The sequence below is a fragment of the Chenopodium album genome, chromosome 11 (assembly GCF_948465745.1).
Source record: "Chenopodium album chromosome 11, dcCheAlbu1.1, whole genome shotgun sequence".
Taxonomy (NCBI): domain Eukaryota; kingdom Viridiplantae; phylum Streptophyta; class Magnoliopsida; order Caryophyllales; family Amaranthaceae; genus Chenopodium; species Chenopodium album.
In genome coordinates, this window is record NC_137844.1 from 44564820 (window position 1) to 44581965 (window position 17146).

General features: G+C 33.7%; 1 protein-coding gene across 1 annotated transcript; it reads right to left on the reverse strand.

Annotated features, from left to right (window-relative positions):
* Positions 1-81: 81 nt before the first annotated feature.
* Positions 82-16397, reverse strand: LOC145566672 (NADPH-dependent aldo-keto reductase, chloroplastic-like). Its single transcript, XM_081626018.1, has 8 exons — positions 16325-16397; positions 1971-2118; positions 1630-1680; positions 1440-1502; positions 1185-1272; positions 733-1067; positions 464-626; positions 82-162 (listed from the first exon to the last, which is right to left on the reverse strand). The coding sequence occupies exons 1-8, from the start codon at positions 16395-16397 to the stop codon at positions 82-84; spliced, it is 1002 nt and encodes a 333-aa protein (XP_081482144.1).
* Between the last annotated feature and the right edge of the window lie 749 nt (positions 16398-17146).

Genomic DNA, 17146 nt, shown 5'->3' on the forward strand with positions numbered 1-17146 from the left:
AGAGCTTAAGGTAGGTAACACTATCGAAAGATAGTCTACCTAGTGGAATATAATCCTTATTGAACTTATATGAGTTGATGCTCAGACTTGCTCAACCCATAGTTCTTCAAGACCCTTGTAGCCAGCAAATGGTACCCTATCCGTGCCTTTAACAAATTTTTCCTGCATCCCCCAAAGAATAGATATTTAACAAGCGCGAAACCAACATGACACCCTAGCTAGCATATATATGCATTCATCTAAGTCAGCATACTTCAGCCCAACAATCCAGTAATGAAAATATGCATTCAATTATGTAGATTACAGACTGAAACCGTAGGCAAAGTCAGGTTGCTTTAAGAATTAAGATGGGTACTTGCCTGCTTAATCTCAGAAAGTTTGCAGAGTAAATTTTCTGTTATTGACCAATCAAAAACATCCAAATTCTCCTTCAATCTGCTTCATTTGAGGTTTTAGGCAGTACACTATGGCCCTTCTGAAGCCCCCAGCGAATAGCTACTTGTGCAGGAGATTTTCCTAGTTCCTTTGCAACCGTAGTGATAATAGGATCTGCAAGAATCGAATTATTTTTTGCACCAGCAGCTTGAGAACCCAGAGGTGAATATGCCTGAGAGACAAGAAATTTACTAGAAATTCTTTTAAAATCTTTAAGCAAAACTGCAAAAGGCTAGGGATACGCCAGTATACACTACAAAAAGTAGCGAGACTAGTGACAAAACCACACATATTTACAGGCATATCATATTTGAAAGCACTACAAAATCATCAAATTGGGAGGTTGGGACACTTCCAGATAGATGAATGCTCTTTGTTTTGCAAAATTCATGCAGCTTCTCTTGTTGCCACATAGGATGACATTCAACTTGGTTTACAGCAGGAGTAACACGGGCAGCTTCAAGAAGGTTGTCTAGTTTCTTTATAGAGAAATTGCTAACTCCAATGGCTCCTACCCTACCTGAATCATAGAGTGCCTCCATTGCTTTCCATGTACTAGGTATGTCTGCTGGAACGTATCTCTCAGGATTGTTACCAGATAATCCTTTTTTCTCCTTTACTGGCCAGTGGATCTTTCATACAACAATAGAATCCACGAAAAGGCATTAATATGATAAATCAAAATTCAAATAGATTGATTAATAAAAAAGAATCATTTAGTAAATTCTCTATTAAAATAAGTTACATACAAGATACAGGTCCAAGTATTCAAGTTGTAGGTCACTCAAAGTCCTATCTAGCGCCTTTGGAACATCTTCTGGTTCATGATCAAAGTTCCTGCATAATCACATGAGCCAAGTGATAAATGTTCATCCTTCATGCTTTCATAATCATCTTCTAAAATTATAACATAAAATAAATAAAGAAATATACTGAAAAAATTCTAGCCAGGCTTATTTACAAGATTATAGTCAGAATAAGTCTTTTAAAGTTATAATATTCACCATAGTTTGGAGGTGATAAATAACTCATCTCGCTTCACTATCCCATCTTCAAACAACTCCGATCTATTTATTAATCAAGGAAAGCATAATCTTGTGAGCAAGAATGGAAAAAAAAAAAAAAAAAAAAAAAAAAAACAGAAGACACTATAAAGAGAACAGTGAATCTTTATGGTTAAATTTTGTTAATTACCTCCTCCTCATTTCCATAGATATGTGCACAATCGATGTGTCGGTAACCCAACTGCATCAAATAAAATAAGTGAGCTACCGCATAATGAGCTAACATATGCTTTGACAGTTAAATCACATTAAGAAGCTGATACCCTGATAGGTACACATCTTTGTAATTCGCATATGAATTACTGATACATTACATTTATATTCAGAATCATGACCGCCTCCTCTTATCTAAATTGTATAGAATTAATCTTACAAACAATAAAAAAATAAAATAAAAAAAAGCAGTTAGATGGGAGCTACTATGGATACAGACTAATGATGAGGCAAACTGTGGCTATAGACGGACTATACCATGTCATCCTGAAGGTACTCTCGTCTATGCTCCTCGATTCCTCGAAGATATGATGAATTTCACTGAAGACCACACTAGGACTATGTTCGTTACAACTGAAAACTTCTAATGTATGTAATATGCAGTTGAGACATAATGACCTTCTATCTATACTTATATATTAAAAAGTGTTTCTAAAAATGTCAATGTGACACGTGTATCTCATTCTTGCACCAGCAACAAGACCTCATTAAATGAAGACCAACTTATTACCATTCAAGCTATAAACTAATGTTGTTCTATCTATGCACATAAATATATAAATACATATAAGAAATAAAAATAAAAAAATTTCAAAACTATTTATTGTTGTTATTGTAATATTATAATTTTCGACAATAAAAAAATTCTTTCAAGCTCTTTAATAATAATAATGATAAAAATACTCAAAGTAACACCCGGAGCAACGCTCGGGCCGAACACTAGTTGAACTTATAAAACTTCTTTTAATTTTGGGATAAAACTTGTTAGCCATTAAATAAGCCTATAATTAGCCCTTTTACACTTTTACAGATTCATTGAACTTCAAATTAATGTTTTCCACCAAGATGAAAAGAAATAAATATGCTTAAATCAAATGTTGCACAACTATCTATTTCAATCACCCTACTAAAATCCTGCAATGTGTCTTTCTTTTTCTTGTTTTGCTTTTCTTTTTTGAAAAATTTGAAAAAATACCATCATCTATGGTTCACATTTTGTACAATACCACCTCAAGTTTTTTTTTTGTTTTTTTTTTAATATTACCACCTAGTTTTCTAAGAAAAACCAAATAAAACTCCCACCACTTTTGCCCAACTATCCTATATGACATCACGATGGATTCTATGACCAATTGTACCTCTCTTTCCCTCAGTTCTTCCTTCTTCTTCCTCTTTGTCTAATTTTAAAATCAATTTGCGAATAAATTAGGCGTTATTTAGGGTTTTAATTCGCTAATCTGTTCTTTAAGTCAAACGACAATGCAAAATCAAGGGCATAACCATGTTATAGATAGTTTTGTCTAATTAGGGTTTATAAAATCAATTTGGGGGTTTTTCAATTGAAAATAGGGTTTATTAATTAAATTTGGGAAGTTGATTCTAGGGTTGATTAGTTGCAAAATTGGTTAATTATGATGATTAAGGAAGAAGAATGGTGAAATTCGATGGAAGAAAGAAGAAAAATTGGTAAATGGGACCCACCGTGACATCATATAGGGGGTTGGGCAAAAGTGGTGAGAGTTTTTTTGGTTTTTAAAAAAACTAGGTGATAATATACAAACAAAAAAAATAATTTAAAAAAAAAAAACTTGAGGTGGTATTGTACAAAATATGAATGATAGATGGTAGTATTTTTCAAACTCTCCTTTTTTTGAGAAACTCCAATATGTATGTTGTGGTGTTTTTAAACTCTTTGTAAGTTAGTCTTCCAACACAATTCCACCTTTTAATTCACCCCCACCAAACTCAAATAACCATTTAATAGATTTTTGGAAAAATTGTAAAAAAAATAATCTCAATTTTGCTGTATTTCTTCTAATAATCCCAACTTTAAATTATTTTGAAATAATCCGAACTTTAGGGCATTTTACTTTCTTCAATTTCAATTACTTGTTATCTGTTGAAAAGGTTCATTTCTTTTTTGTTTAGAAATACCACGTGTCAAGAACAAATTAGCCAAAATTTTAAATTTAAAAAAAAAAATCAAAATTATAAAAAGAACCCACCTAGCCCCTCACGACAATTAGTATTAGGTAGGGCTGAGCAAAACTACCCGAAATATCGAAAATCCGATTTGTAACCGTTCCAATAACCATAACGGTTCGAGTACTCGTTCCGATAACTTGTTATCGGATATGGTTATTGGGTATCATTTTAAAATAAATGGCTACCCGATCTGATCCTATAAGTATTTTTTTGTTTTTTTTTTCCTACTTAAATCTTTTTTTTTTTTTAAATCTAAACTCTTACTTTACTTCATAATCACTTTATAATATCAATAATTACTAATATTATTAATAATTTTGCCAAGATCATATGGTATTGTTGTTAAATAGTATTAAATGATATCATAATAACTACATTATTAAGTTTAATTATCATTATTGGATATCTTATTGGGTACCTGATAATCGATCTGAAAATCCGGGTATCTGAACTCCGGATACCCGAACTTATCAGTTCGTTTTATGGATATCACTTTTAGTGATTTTGGTTATCGGTTACCCAAGCCGTTAGTACTAATGGTACGGGTACTCGTCTCATGCTCACCCCTAGTATTAAGTACTTCTGGAGTACCATGCTATAGTACTCCAACATATTAAGTGAAATAATATATCTTTAAAATAAAATAACATAAAAAGTTGTGAGAGTATATAAATGAAAATAAACCTAAATGAATCAAAATTTCAATTTCACTTCTCTCTCCACATTCTCTCTCCCTATCTTTTCTCTCTCTAATTTCTCAACCCATCATTTTAGCATCATCAAATTCTTCAATCTTCACAATTAAAATCACACAAATTCTTTTGATTTTTATTTTAACCACTCAAACAAGCACAAAATTGCTCAATCGAAATTGAAAATCAATTTACTACATAAAAAATGGTTGAAATTCATGAATAATATAAAGATACAACAATCGTGAACAAGAATGAGCAAAACAAAGTAAGTAGATCTAAATTTGTTTTTGATTTTAATTTAATTAATTGAAATTGTACGCTAATTTAAAATAAAAATGTTAATTTGAATTTTTTTTTTTTTTTGGAACGAATATGTTAATTTGATTTGATTCAATTGAATCTATATTATTTTTTAATTTGTTAAAACGTTGTGTTATTTTATGCAAACTTTATGTTATTTTACTAATTAAAATACTGAGTTAAGTATAATGGAAGGACTTCACTTTTTTATTTTTTCACCTTTAAGGACCTCCCACTTTTTTTTTTCACCATTGAGGACCTAAGTTTTGATTTCCGACCAAAATGGAGTTAAGTTAACTCAAGGTGAGTTAAGCATTAAGTTCTGACATCCCTAATAAGTAAATAAACAAAACTCTAGGACCTAACATTTCATATATTTTCACCTTTAAGGACCTCTAACCTTTTTTATTCTTCACTTTAACGACTTTAGTTTAAAATTTAAATGTGAACAATTTCTCTTCCACCATTGCAACATTTTCTATTGAAGACCAAAATCCAACACTAACTCGGATAATTATTGAAGTAGATGCCACAAATTACCAAACTTTCATCAAGTCCCTTTGTCCAAAAAGAAAATAAAATAAATAAATAAATAAAAAATACTACTTCGGTTCTTATTATTTATAACAAGTGGATTTATTTTATATATATTTCACAAATAATAACCCTTTTATTGCAAATAATAAGAAATAGAATTAGTAAATAAAACTTGCAGGAGGTCGGCATTATAATCAAAAACACAATAATTTTTTAAGTCCGTCAACACTCACGAGGATAGTGGTTGTTGTGGCTTTTCCGTCATACAAACAAGGGGAGAGCTAGAGAAAATCAGAGGAAACAAGTTGGGGTTTTGGGGTTTCTTTCATTCATACGCCAAACAAATTGAGGAATGTGGGGTTTCGTAATGATATATATATCACTCGGTGTGAACTGACTAGCTTAGAACGTCGGCCAACAAGTCCACCGATGTGGTTATGGTGAAGCAACTGTTTAAGAATGAGAAAGAAATAATTCTGATTAAGGAACCATCATTTATGCATGATAATGAATTAATTATGATATGCACTTCGTAATGTATAAAGAATTGATTTAAAGAATTTGGTAAGGACCTAAGTTATACATATACAATTAAAGAATTTAGTAAGGACTTGCATTATGGTAAGGACTTCGTAATGTAACAAATGAATTGATATATATATACAATTAAAAAATTTAGTAAGGACTTAATTTTATTATTTTTTTTTATATATAAAATATTTTGCTCCGGTGACTTAAGGTTGAGTTAAGTTGTCGGAAAGTTAACCACAAGTCCTCAAAGGTGAAAAAAAAAGTGGGAGTTCCTTAATGGTGAAAAAATCAAAAAGTGAAGTCCTTCTCTTATGCTTAACTCTTAAAATACTATGTAATGTTTCCAAAACATTATGTTATTTTACGCAAAACCTTGTGTTGTTGTTTTGCTAAAATAACCTTATGTTATTTTGCTAAAACATTGTATTACTTTACGTAAACCATGTGTTATTTTGATAAATTCCAGTGTTATTTTGTTAAAATATTGTGTTATTTTGCATAAACCTCAGTCAGTGTTATTTTACTATAAACTTGTGTTATTTCACGCAAATCTTGTGTTATTTTGCTAAAATCATTTGTTATTTTGCTAAAAGATTGTGTTATCTTACTTGAACTTTGTGTTATTTTTCTTCGGCCTTTTGTTCTTTTTTCAAACGTATGTTATTTTTGTACAACAATATGTTAATATCCCTCTTCGAAAAAAGAGCTCAATTAATTTTTAGTAAATTAATTTCTATGTCAAATTTCGTCTGCAAATTATGATAAACTTGTTCGATTCTTTTTCTCTTCTATAAATAATATCATCTTCAGTCAGATTGCTATTCAAATTTTATTAGATTCTCACAAATATAAAATGCTCAATTTGATTTTTAGGGTTTTCATTTTCTAATTTTGCTAATTTGAACAATTAGCTCTTTAATTCAACAAAAATTCTTAATAATATATTGAACGAAAAAGATAGATCTTAAATGTTGCAAATGAATTATGAGATTATTTGCAGAATTTTGAAAAAAAAAAAAAAAAAAAAAAGTAAGACAGAGAAGAGCAGGAGAACAAAAATAGAGGAAGGATTTTTTTAATTGAAACGTCAACGTTTTGACCCCCCTGCTCATGGTACTACATGAGTACTATAAAATTTATGCCCTCACGTCAACCCAACCAAACCCCACCCCCAAAATGGCCACCCAATCCTGGACGTCGGTCGGCAAGCTGCCCCCCTCCCTCACCCCTTCTCTCCCCTATGCCAGTAAACAATCGCAGCCCCCTCTTAATTCCCAAAACACAGCACAACCAACAACAGCTCCACACCCAATCCACGCAATAACAACTCCACATTCGGCACGGGGGAGGGGGAATCTAGCGAAAATTGAACCCTCAACCCATGCATGTCGCAGTGGCCTGCTAAATCAATTTTCTTCATAATTGAACTCTCAAACCAATTTACTTCGAAATTGGAGCAGCCAAAACGAGGAAGGGGAAAGGAAGGAGGCGGGGAAGGTTTGGGGAGAGGTTTCGGGGGCAAGGAAGGAAATTTTCAAAAATTGGTGGTTATTGTTGAAATGGGAATCTAGGTGGTGTTGTTTAGTGGCGGCTGGGCAACTGGTTGCATTGGAAATTTAGCGGTGGTGGTTCAAGGGAAAACGACAACGCAATAAAACGAGGACACGTCGGTCCGGCAAGGGAGGGTTGTCGGGCTGGCAGTGATGGTAGAGGTTAGGGTGGGTTGCTGTGGGAAGGGGAGGCTGGCTGATTTTTGTGATTTTTGGGTTTTTTTGTTTTGTATTTCTTTTTTTTTCTATTTTTTTATTAATTTTTTGGACCAATCAAAACTTAAAACGTGTTAAGTAACCTAATATAATAAGTCATTTACTTTTTTGACACGTATTAAGCTACATTTTAATATTATATCTTTCTCCCGTCATGGTCGCCACTCAAACCCACTACTACTTTTTTTATTATTTCTCTCCTCTCACATTAATTACTTTTCAATAAATTATTAACTCTATTATCTTTCTTTTACGTTTTTTTAATACTCCAACTACCCCACTTACTTCACTTTTATTTAAGTTTATTAAATTGCCTAAAACTATGAGGCAGTCAAAGTATAACACTTATTAAGGGCCTGTTCATATTTACTTAATTTCAATTCAGTTCAGTTTAGTTCAACTCCAATCAGTTCAGTTCAGTTCCAATCAGTTCAGTTCAGCTCTTAATTTCCCTCTCACATAAAATATTCATTTCAGTTCAGTTCCAATCAGTTCAGTTCAGTTCAGCTCCAATCAGTTCAGTTCAGTTCAGTTCAGCTCAATTTAGTAAATATGAACAGGCCTAAAACACGGAGGGATTAAAAAAATAATAATAAAAAAAAAAACAGGACCACCCCATCCCCACCGCCTAACAAAACCAACCACCCCAATCCCCTCCTGCACCAGAACCAGGCACCAACACCCCTCCTCCGACCGTCTAGCTGGCCCTCCTCGTGTCTCGTAGCCCCTCCCCCTTCCCCCTTAAACCATCACCCCTATTCCCCGTAACCCCCCAATTCCAAACCCTAACGATAAGTCGTAAAGAGCTCGAGCAGTAGGATCAGAAAGAGTTTCAATACACCACCTTAAATTCAACACCGGAAGTGTGGCGATTGATGCGGAGAACTTCGTATGAGCTGCCGGATTTATTTAATGGCGGCGAAATCGGGTTATAGTTAGTAACGTAGGAAGGGAGAAGATGGCGTTCGAGGATTGTAGGGAAATTTGGGCTGGTGGTTCAGGGGAAAACAGCGACACAAGGGGTGGAAGAGGCGCAATGGGCTGGCGAGAGAAGGGCAGCAAGCTGCAGTAGTAGGGTGGAGGTTAGGTGAGGCGGTGGGGAAAGGGAGGCTAGCTGGTGTTTGTGATTTTTGTTTTTTTATTTTTTTTAGGCCAATTATAATTTGACACGTGTTAAATAACCTGATATATTAGGTCTAGTTGGAATTAGAGGTGGGCATGGGGCCGGTCCGCGGGCGGCACGAGATTGGCCCAGCCCGGCACTAACCCACCAGCCGCACGGCACGGCGATCGAGAAGTGGGCCATGGGCCGTGCCGTAAACACGATTTCAAGAATCCGGCACGAGCACGTTACGAACTCGCGGGAGACACGGTAGTTTGACCCGCCAGCACGGCACGCCCGGCACGACCATAAAATAACATAAATAATAATAAAGAACTATAATAATAAAAATTAGAATGATAAAAAGAACAACAATAATATAATAATAAAAAATTATAAACATAAATTCATAAAATTATTTAAATAGTATATCCATTTTAAAAGTTGTTTAAAAAAATTAAAAAAATTATGGGTAAGGGTGTCAATCGGGTTTTCGGTTCAGTTTTGGGTTCGGTTTATCGGTTTTCAGTTTGTAACGGGTCGGTTTTTAACGGGTTCGAATTATTAACGGGTCAGTTCGGGTCGGTTTTAAATAATTCCGGGTCGGTTCGGTTTGGTTTATTTTTATTACTGTTTCTTTTCGGGTCGGATTCTAATCGTGTCGGGTTATAATTGGTTCGGGTCATAATCGGTTCGGGTTAAATTCGGTCGGTTTAAAAACGGGGTTTGTCAGTTTAAAGTGGGTTTTGGGTCAACACATATCGGGTTCTAATCGGGTCGGGTTGTAATCGATGCGAGTTGAACTTAGTCGGTTTGACAACTAGTTTTGCTGGTTTTAAACGGGTTTCGTTAACGTATATCGTCTAGTATATCCTCAATATTCTTTAATTAGTTATTCCATTAGATCATATAGAGTATTAATTAGTTGTTTAACTTTAATGATTTTAAGGATCAAATAATAATACCAAATCTAGAGTTAGCTTTTGATTTAGATTTTTAATTTTTTTAATACAATATAGTGTTCCATGAGCCATTACTCGTTAGAGGACGATAATGTTGTAGCATAAGAGTTTTATGTCATTTCCAAACCTTTTCAATATAAATACTTTATAATTCAAATTGAACCCTTTTGTTTTACTATTGATAAAATATACCCAAAAAAAAGGAAAAAAAAAATTCTACGGTCATAACGGGTTACGAACTTACGGATTATAAACGGTTCAGTTATAACCGATTACGGGTTGTAAACGGTTCGATCATAACTTATTACGGGTTATAAACGGTTCAATCCTAACCAGTTACAGGTTGTAAACGATTTGGATTTATCGGGTTTTTGTCGAGTTTAAACGGTTTCGGTTTACAATGGGTCGAGTTGCTATCGGGTTCAAAAGTACTCGGTTCGGGTTGTTCTCGGTTTCGGGTTGTTCTCGGTTTCGGGTTGTATCAGTTTGGCTTGATATTGGGTACGGTTCATTAACGGTTCTCAAACATTCGGATCGGTTCAGTTTCAGGTTTTAAAAAATCGGGTCGTGTCGGTTTATGATTTTAAAATAACAGGTTCTTAGCGTTTCGGTTCCTTTTCGGAACAGTTCAAAACGGTTCGGATTCACCAGTTCGGGTCGGTTTTTGACAGCTCTAATTATGGGTGGTCTAGTGCCCGACACGCTAGGCACGTGAGTCGTGTCGTCTCGTGGGCTGGGGTGTGCTAAATGGTGGCCCGACACGGTACGACATGAGCCACCACCAGACACGGTGAAACATGACGCTCGGCGGCCCAGCACGGCACGTTGCCCACCTCTAATTGGAATTATTAAAAACAAAAAAGAGCAAAGTAAGAATTATTAATATGATTTTTTTTTTTTTTGACCCAAATTAATATGATCTTTAATAGTACAATTTTTTCGTTTTTTTAATATATGATCTTTAATTGCCTAGCAAACCTAAGTTGATACATTAAAAAAACCGAAGGAAGAACATCTAAAATAAACAGAGTATACAGCCATATACAGATTGTACTCGTACATTGTATTTTTCTTTTAAAATAAAATAATGAATAAAAACCGTTCAAAAAAAATGAATAAAATAGGACTTCTTCACTTCAACTACTCCATTTACATTTATGTTTGGGTCTGCAAAGTACATTTTTTGACTAAAATAAACCAAAATTTGCACAAAATTAACTTCTATCTCATAGAAATTAACAGATGACTAATCAAAAATCAAACAAAATCCCATTAATCTAAAGAAATAATAATGGCCAATTAACAAAGTAGAGTACTCCGTAATAATAATACATAGAGGCAGAGGAGAGAGAAAACCTCAACAGCAGCAGCAACAATTTGTGGAGGAGTTGCATAGGTACCTAGCCCAACAGAAGGAATTTTGGCTCCTGTATTTAACTCAAAATATTGCAAATTTCCCTCCATTTTTAATTCTAATTTCTGAACTTTTGATAGAAATTAAGATAAATTAATCCAAAAAAAGTGTACTATTAATAGGATTGCTTGGGGACAAAAGAATTGATGAGAGAGAACGTAAGATAAGAAAATCACGTTATTCTCGTGAGTCCGGTGACTTCATTGTAGGCGTCATTCTCGTGGAAATTATGTAGAGAAAATTATGTTACTTTCCTACCAGCTCTACAAAAAAAAAATAAAAAAATAAAAAAATCCTACCAGCTCTAGATGAACTTTGAGGAACAATTTGCCAAATTGATGTTCAAAAATAAAGTAATTACTAAAATAGTGTTCACTTGAAACTATTTCTCAAAGTAGTATCCATGTAGATCTAGGAAACCCAAACCTATAATTTTTGTCACATCATTTTAAAAGTCTAACTTACAAAAATCATACGTACATTGTTCATCTTCTCCATATTCATTAAAAATGGTGCTAAAAAGTTAGTCATGTTGATTGAGTTTCTGGGTTAGTATGTGTAATACCATATCCCGATTGATATTACATGTAGAACACTATATGGTGATTGATAAATTCCCTTTGATGATTTAAGTTGGACTAAATAATATATTATGTATCATGTTACATACTTCATCCGTTTCTTTTTAGTTGACACGTTTCTTTAGTCACGTTTGTCAATGCACAAATTAAAGCCCTGTTTTGTTCACCTTATTTCCACTTATTTCAGGGTTGATAAGTTCAGATAAGGGTTAATAAGTTTAGATAAGATAAATTCAGATAAGTTGTGATAAGGGTTAATTAAGGCTACCCAAGTTTAATTTATAACTAAAATAAGTTTTAATAAGGGTTAATAAAATCAGATAAGTTCAGATAAGTAAAAATCAAGTGAATAGAACACACCATAAATCATTACTATCTTTAATTACCGATAAGCAAAATTTATAAAAGTTGATATTTTGAAAATATACATTTTGACGAATTTAACAAGATCACACTTGACTATATTTTTCCTTACATATAAATCACAAAACATGGTGAAAGGGAGGTGTGAGAATAGTGCCGCGAATCGCGATGCTAAAGTCAAAACGTGTCAACTAATAAAAAAACGGAGGTAGTATATGTTTTTTGATAGTTATATCCATACCAAAAAATGCTAGAATTTTTAAAACACGTATATTACTTCAAATATTCATAATCCATACTCTGGTTAGTGCCTATTGTATCCATTTTTACTATTAAAATACAAAAGTATTAATGATTAAGACTCAACTACAAAGATCAATGCACGATATTGTTAGCAATAAAGATAAAGAATTTGATGGTATACACATTTATTAAATTTTATTAGTAAAATTATCTCTTCAATGATGTTTTTAGTCATTATATTTTAACTCATATCTTTGTAATTTCCAAACCTACATGGACACTATTTTGAGAAATATTTTCAAGTGAACACTAATTTAATAATTTGTTTATTTTTTAACATCAATTTGGCAAATCATTCGAACTTTGAGTTGAGTATTGTTTTTTCCTTTTTTTTTTTTTTTTTTTTTTTTTAAGAAAGTAGCTGAGTATTGTTTTTGGCTTTTACTTCATTAAAAAAAATTTGCATAGACCTATTTCACAATAATATTATTGTAATCTGAGATTTATACGCACGCAACTAGAGCTGTCAAACCGACCCGAACTGGAGAATTCGAACTGTTCCGTATAGGACACGAACCGCTAAGAACCTGTTATTTTAAAACCATAAATCGACCCGACCTGATTTTTTAAAACCCGAAACTGAACCGATCTGAATGTTTGAGCACCATTAATGAACCGTACCCTTTATCAAGCCGAACTGATACAACCCAAAACCGAGAACAACCGGAACCGAGTACTTACGAACTCGATAGCAACCCGACCCGTTGTAAACCGAAATCGTTTAAACCCCACAAAAACCCGATAAACCCAAAGCATTTACAACTTGTAAATGGTTAGGACCGAACCGTTTATAATCCGTAATAAGTTATTACCGAACTGTTTACAACCCATAAGCCGTAACCGGTTATAGCCAAACCATTTATAACTCGTAAGTCCATAACCCGTTATGACCGTAAAGTTTTTTTTTCTTTTTTTTGGGGTGTATTTTATCGATAGTAAAACCAAATGGGTTTAATTTGAATTACGAAGTATTTATATTGAATAGGTTTGGAATTTTGATGTCATTGAATCTCTTATGCTAAAATATTATTGTTCTTTTACGAGTAATGGCTTATGGAACACTATATTGTATTAAAAAAAATCTGAATCAAAAGCGAAGTCTAGATTTGTTACTATTATTTAATCCTGAAAATCATTATACAAAAAGGGGACATAAAGCTAAGCAACTAATTAATACTCCGTATGATCTACTAGAATAACTAATTAAAAAATAATGAGGATATACTAGAAGATATACGTTAAAGAAAACCCGTTTAAAACTGGAAAAATCAGTTGTCAAACCGACTGAGTTCAACTCGAACCGATTACAACTCAACTCGATTAAGACCCGATACGTTTTGACCCCAAACCCGCTTTAAACTAACAAACCCCATTTTTAAACCGACCGAATTTAACCTGAACTGATTATGACCCAAACCAATTAATACCCGACTCGATTAGAATCCGACTAAAAAAGAAACTGTAATAAAAATAAACCAAACCGAACCGACCCGAAGTTATTTTAAACCGACCCGAATTGACCCGATAATAATTTGAACCCGTTAAACACTGACCCGTTACGAATCGAAAACAGATAAACCGAACCGCAAACCCGATTGACACCCCTATACGCAACTAACGTTATATGGAACATAGTGATTAGTGTCCCTGATTTTAACATAGTAATTTTACTTACCATAGTAATTTCCATTAAATTTGTGTGACATTCAATATTATTGTGAACCTAAAGTACAACATAACGTTAAAAATAACGATCCTAATTTTAACATAGTAACCTTTATTATTTACATTGATCAGTATATAAAAAATTTCGTTAAAAAATAAATAAACAAAATAACCATTTATAATAACATAATGACTTTTATTTCAACATAATAAATTAATAACCTTTATTTTAATATAGTGACTTTTTTTTATTAATAAAACAACCATAGTATCTCTAATATTAAAGCGGGTTTTGTGTGTGGCTAGCCACACGGTGTGGTCAGTTAACACAATTGTAACCCCTGATCAAGTAACCCCTAACTGACTTAGTAACCTCTGACTGATCTAGTAACCCTTGACCGACCTAGTAACCCCTGATCAAGTAACCCCTTCGACCGGACTTAGTAATCCCTCCGACCAAGTAACCCCTAATTGACCTAGTATCCTCTGACCGAGTAACCCATGACCGACCTAGTAACCCCCGACCAACTTAGTAATCCCTGACCAAGTAACCCCTAACCCGACCTAAAAACCCCTAACCGACCTAGTAGATTAAGTAACCCAAATCAAAATTAGCAGTAGCAACCACCACCTTTGCTCCTCACAACGGCTCCTCCACTACACCTGACCACCTAACCTTCCTCACAACCTGCATCAATCTCAGGCCACCTGACCACCGCAACAACCTTCTCCTATCTCACACATCCTCCACCGCACTTGACCACATCACTTTCCTCACAACCCGTATCAATCTCACCACCGCAACAACCTTATCCTATCTCACACATCTCACCTACCTCATAATTGATGTTGCAATTCACCGCAATCTCCTTCAAATCTGCAATTCACCACAAAGAAGACGAAGACGACAGCGGAGGTCACTAGTTCAGCAATAGAAACTTATTGAATGAAGGAAATTGGAATGAAATTGATGAATTTGTACCTGAATCTGTTGAAATTTGGGGGAAATGTTAGGGTTTAGAGCTTCAAAATTTAGAGGCAGAGATTTGGGTTAGTTTGATTTTTTTTTTGGTGTTTAGAGAGCCACAAGGGCGTGGGTGAGAATCGATCTCAGGATCTCCTGCAATCGGGAGGGAAGCTCTAACCACTTGAGCTATCCCTCACTCTCTGGGTTAGTTTGATTAACTAATTAAGACAACGAAGACTAAGACGACGATGGCGGAGACGAATTTCCTTCGGTACTCTGGCCATTGACGGTTAGAGAGAGAAAGTTAGAAAGAGAAAATGAGAGGAGAGAGAAAGAGAATTGAGGAGAGAGAAAGAGAAAGAGAATTAAGAAAAAAAAAATTGTGGATGGTCACACGGTGTGGCCAGCCACATATGAAAGTTAGTGCTACTCACAATATTAATAGTCCACAGTAAATTAGTAAGGACCAGATCCATTTAAGAGTTTATAAATGTTTGATGGAGGAAGTACAAGTTAAGCATTTGGATAACAAAATTTGTTTATCAAATGGTAAAAGGATAAATAAACTGCATTTTCGTAAATGTATCAACAATAGTGAGACTCGTATTTAATAAAGAGTTGTTGATTTATTTACGATTTTGTCATTTAATAAACAAATTTTGTTTATTTATAATGATAAATAAACTTGTATTTTCTCGTTTTAATGCAAAAAGTACAATTTATACTTTCTTTATCCTATTTTTTGTATTATTTAACTTTTCACGATCTCGGCGTTTAAAAAGTTTTGCATTTCTATATGCGTGAACATTAGTGTATCATGGTAAATTACTCCCAAATAATTGCCAAACACCAATAATAATTGATGATGTACGTTGACAAGTGTAGCTTTATGATACTAGTAATTATTGATGATGTACGTTGACAAGTCTAGCTTTATAGTATCATAATTCATAAAGCTACACTTGCTAACGTACATCATCAATAATTACTTATTATATTAGTATCATAAAAGTATAAAACTATCGGTGTTTGGCTACCGTTTAATAGAGCTGACTTGCCAACGAACACCATCAATAATTATTTTATTACTCTCAAATGGTTACTCGATCTGTATTGTTTTAGCTTTATGATTTTTCATAATAATATTCCTTCCATCACTTTTTATCATTTTGGGTGTCTCTAAATATTTGTCACATTTCATATTTTCATAATTATTAAGATATATAAAAAGATTTTTATACCCTCATTGTTTTTTGCCCTTATTAAGTCATATTCCTATTTTACCTTAACATTTGCCATAAAAATTATCTAAATGATGCCAAATGTACTCTGGCTATCGTAAGGCGTTAAAATTATTAATCCACTAGATGTAAGCCCGTGCGTGTAGACACCTGATTGCGTCTCCCTAAAAAGGCAAAAACAAAACGTAGTGATGAGTACCTTTCACATCTTTGATTATCGAGTCAGGTGAAAAGTTGAAAAGTCTCGTGAATTTCCCTTTAGCCTTCACCATTTTTCACATTTTTATTCAAAGTCATTTACTTCGAGCCTTTAAACCCAAAATCATTCATTTCGTGTTTTTTAAAATCATTCATTTCGCGTCCTCTTTATAAAACCGTTCAAACCAGTCTATTTTGGTCCATAATCTGGGTCCGATAACTGTATAGTTGGATAGGTTTGAAAAGAGATTTCCAACAATATATTATAAGCCCAAATCCTAGTTATAATGAAGAAGTAATGGCCAAAATACTAAACCGAGCCCAAATCGAGCCTTATCTGTGACCCAATGACTACGTGGAGGGTCCATTAACCTTAACCTCATTCCTAAATCCATAAGGATTTATTACAAGTTTCTAGAGTTCTCTAGAAGGTTGTTTTAGGTCTTAAATCCTTAGGATATATTATTATCTTCTAGAAGGTTCTTGTTTATCCTGTTATGAAAAGATAAAGACTTAAGGATTTTACATCAGATAAAATACTTGTTTTTAGTTCTTATAAAATTAGAATGCGTACGGAAATTCGATTAATCCAATTTGATTGGAAGTTGGATTCCCGTACGGATTCTATCTTCCAAAACCATCACTGAGCAATAGGCCTATCGCGCCCCAATAAATCTATCGCACCGCGATGGACTCTATTTTACTTCGAGTCGAATTCTGACTTTTTTCTTATCCTTCGACCCTCTTTTTTCCCTATAAATAGAGGTCGTTTCACCCCATTTTCAATCATCAACAAGCTTGATCACCAACAACCATCATCTAA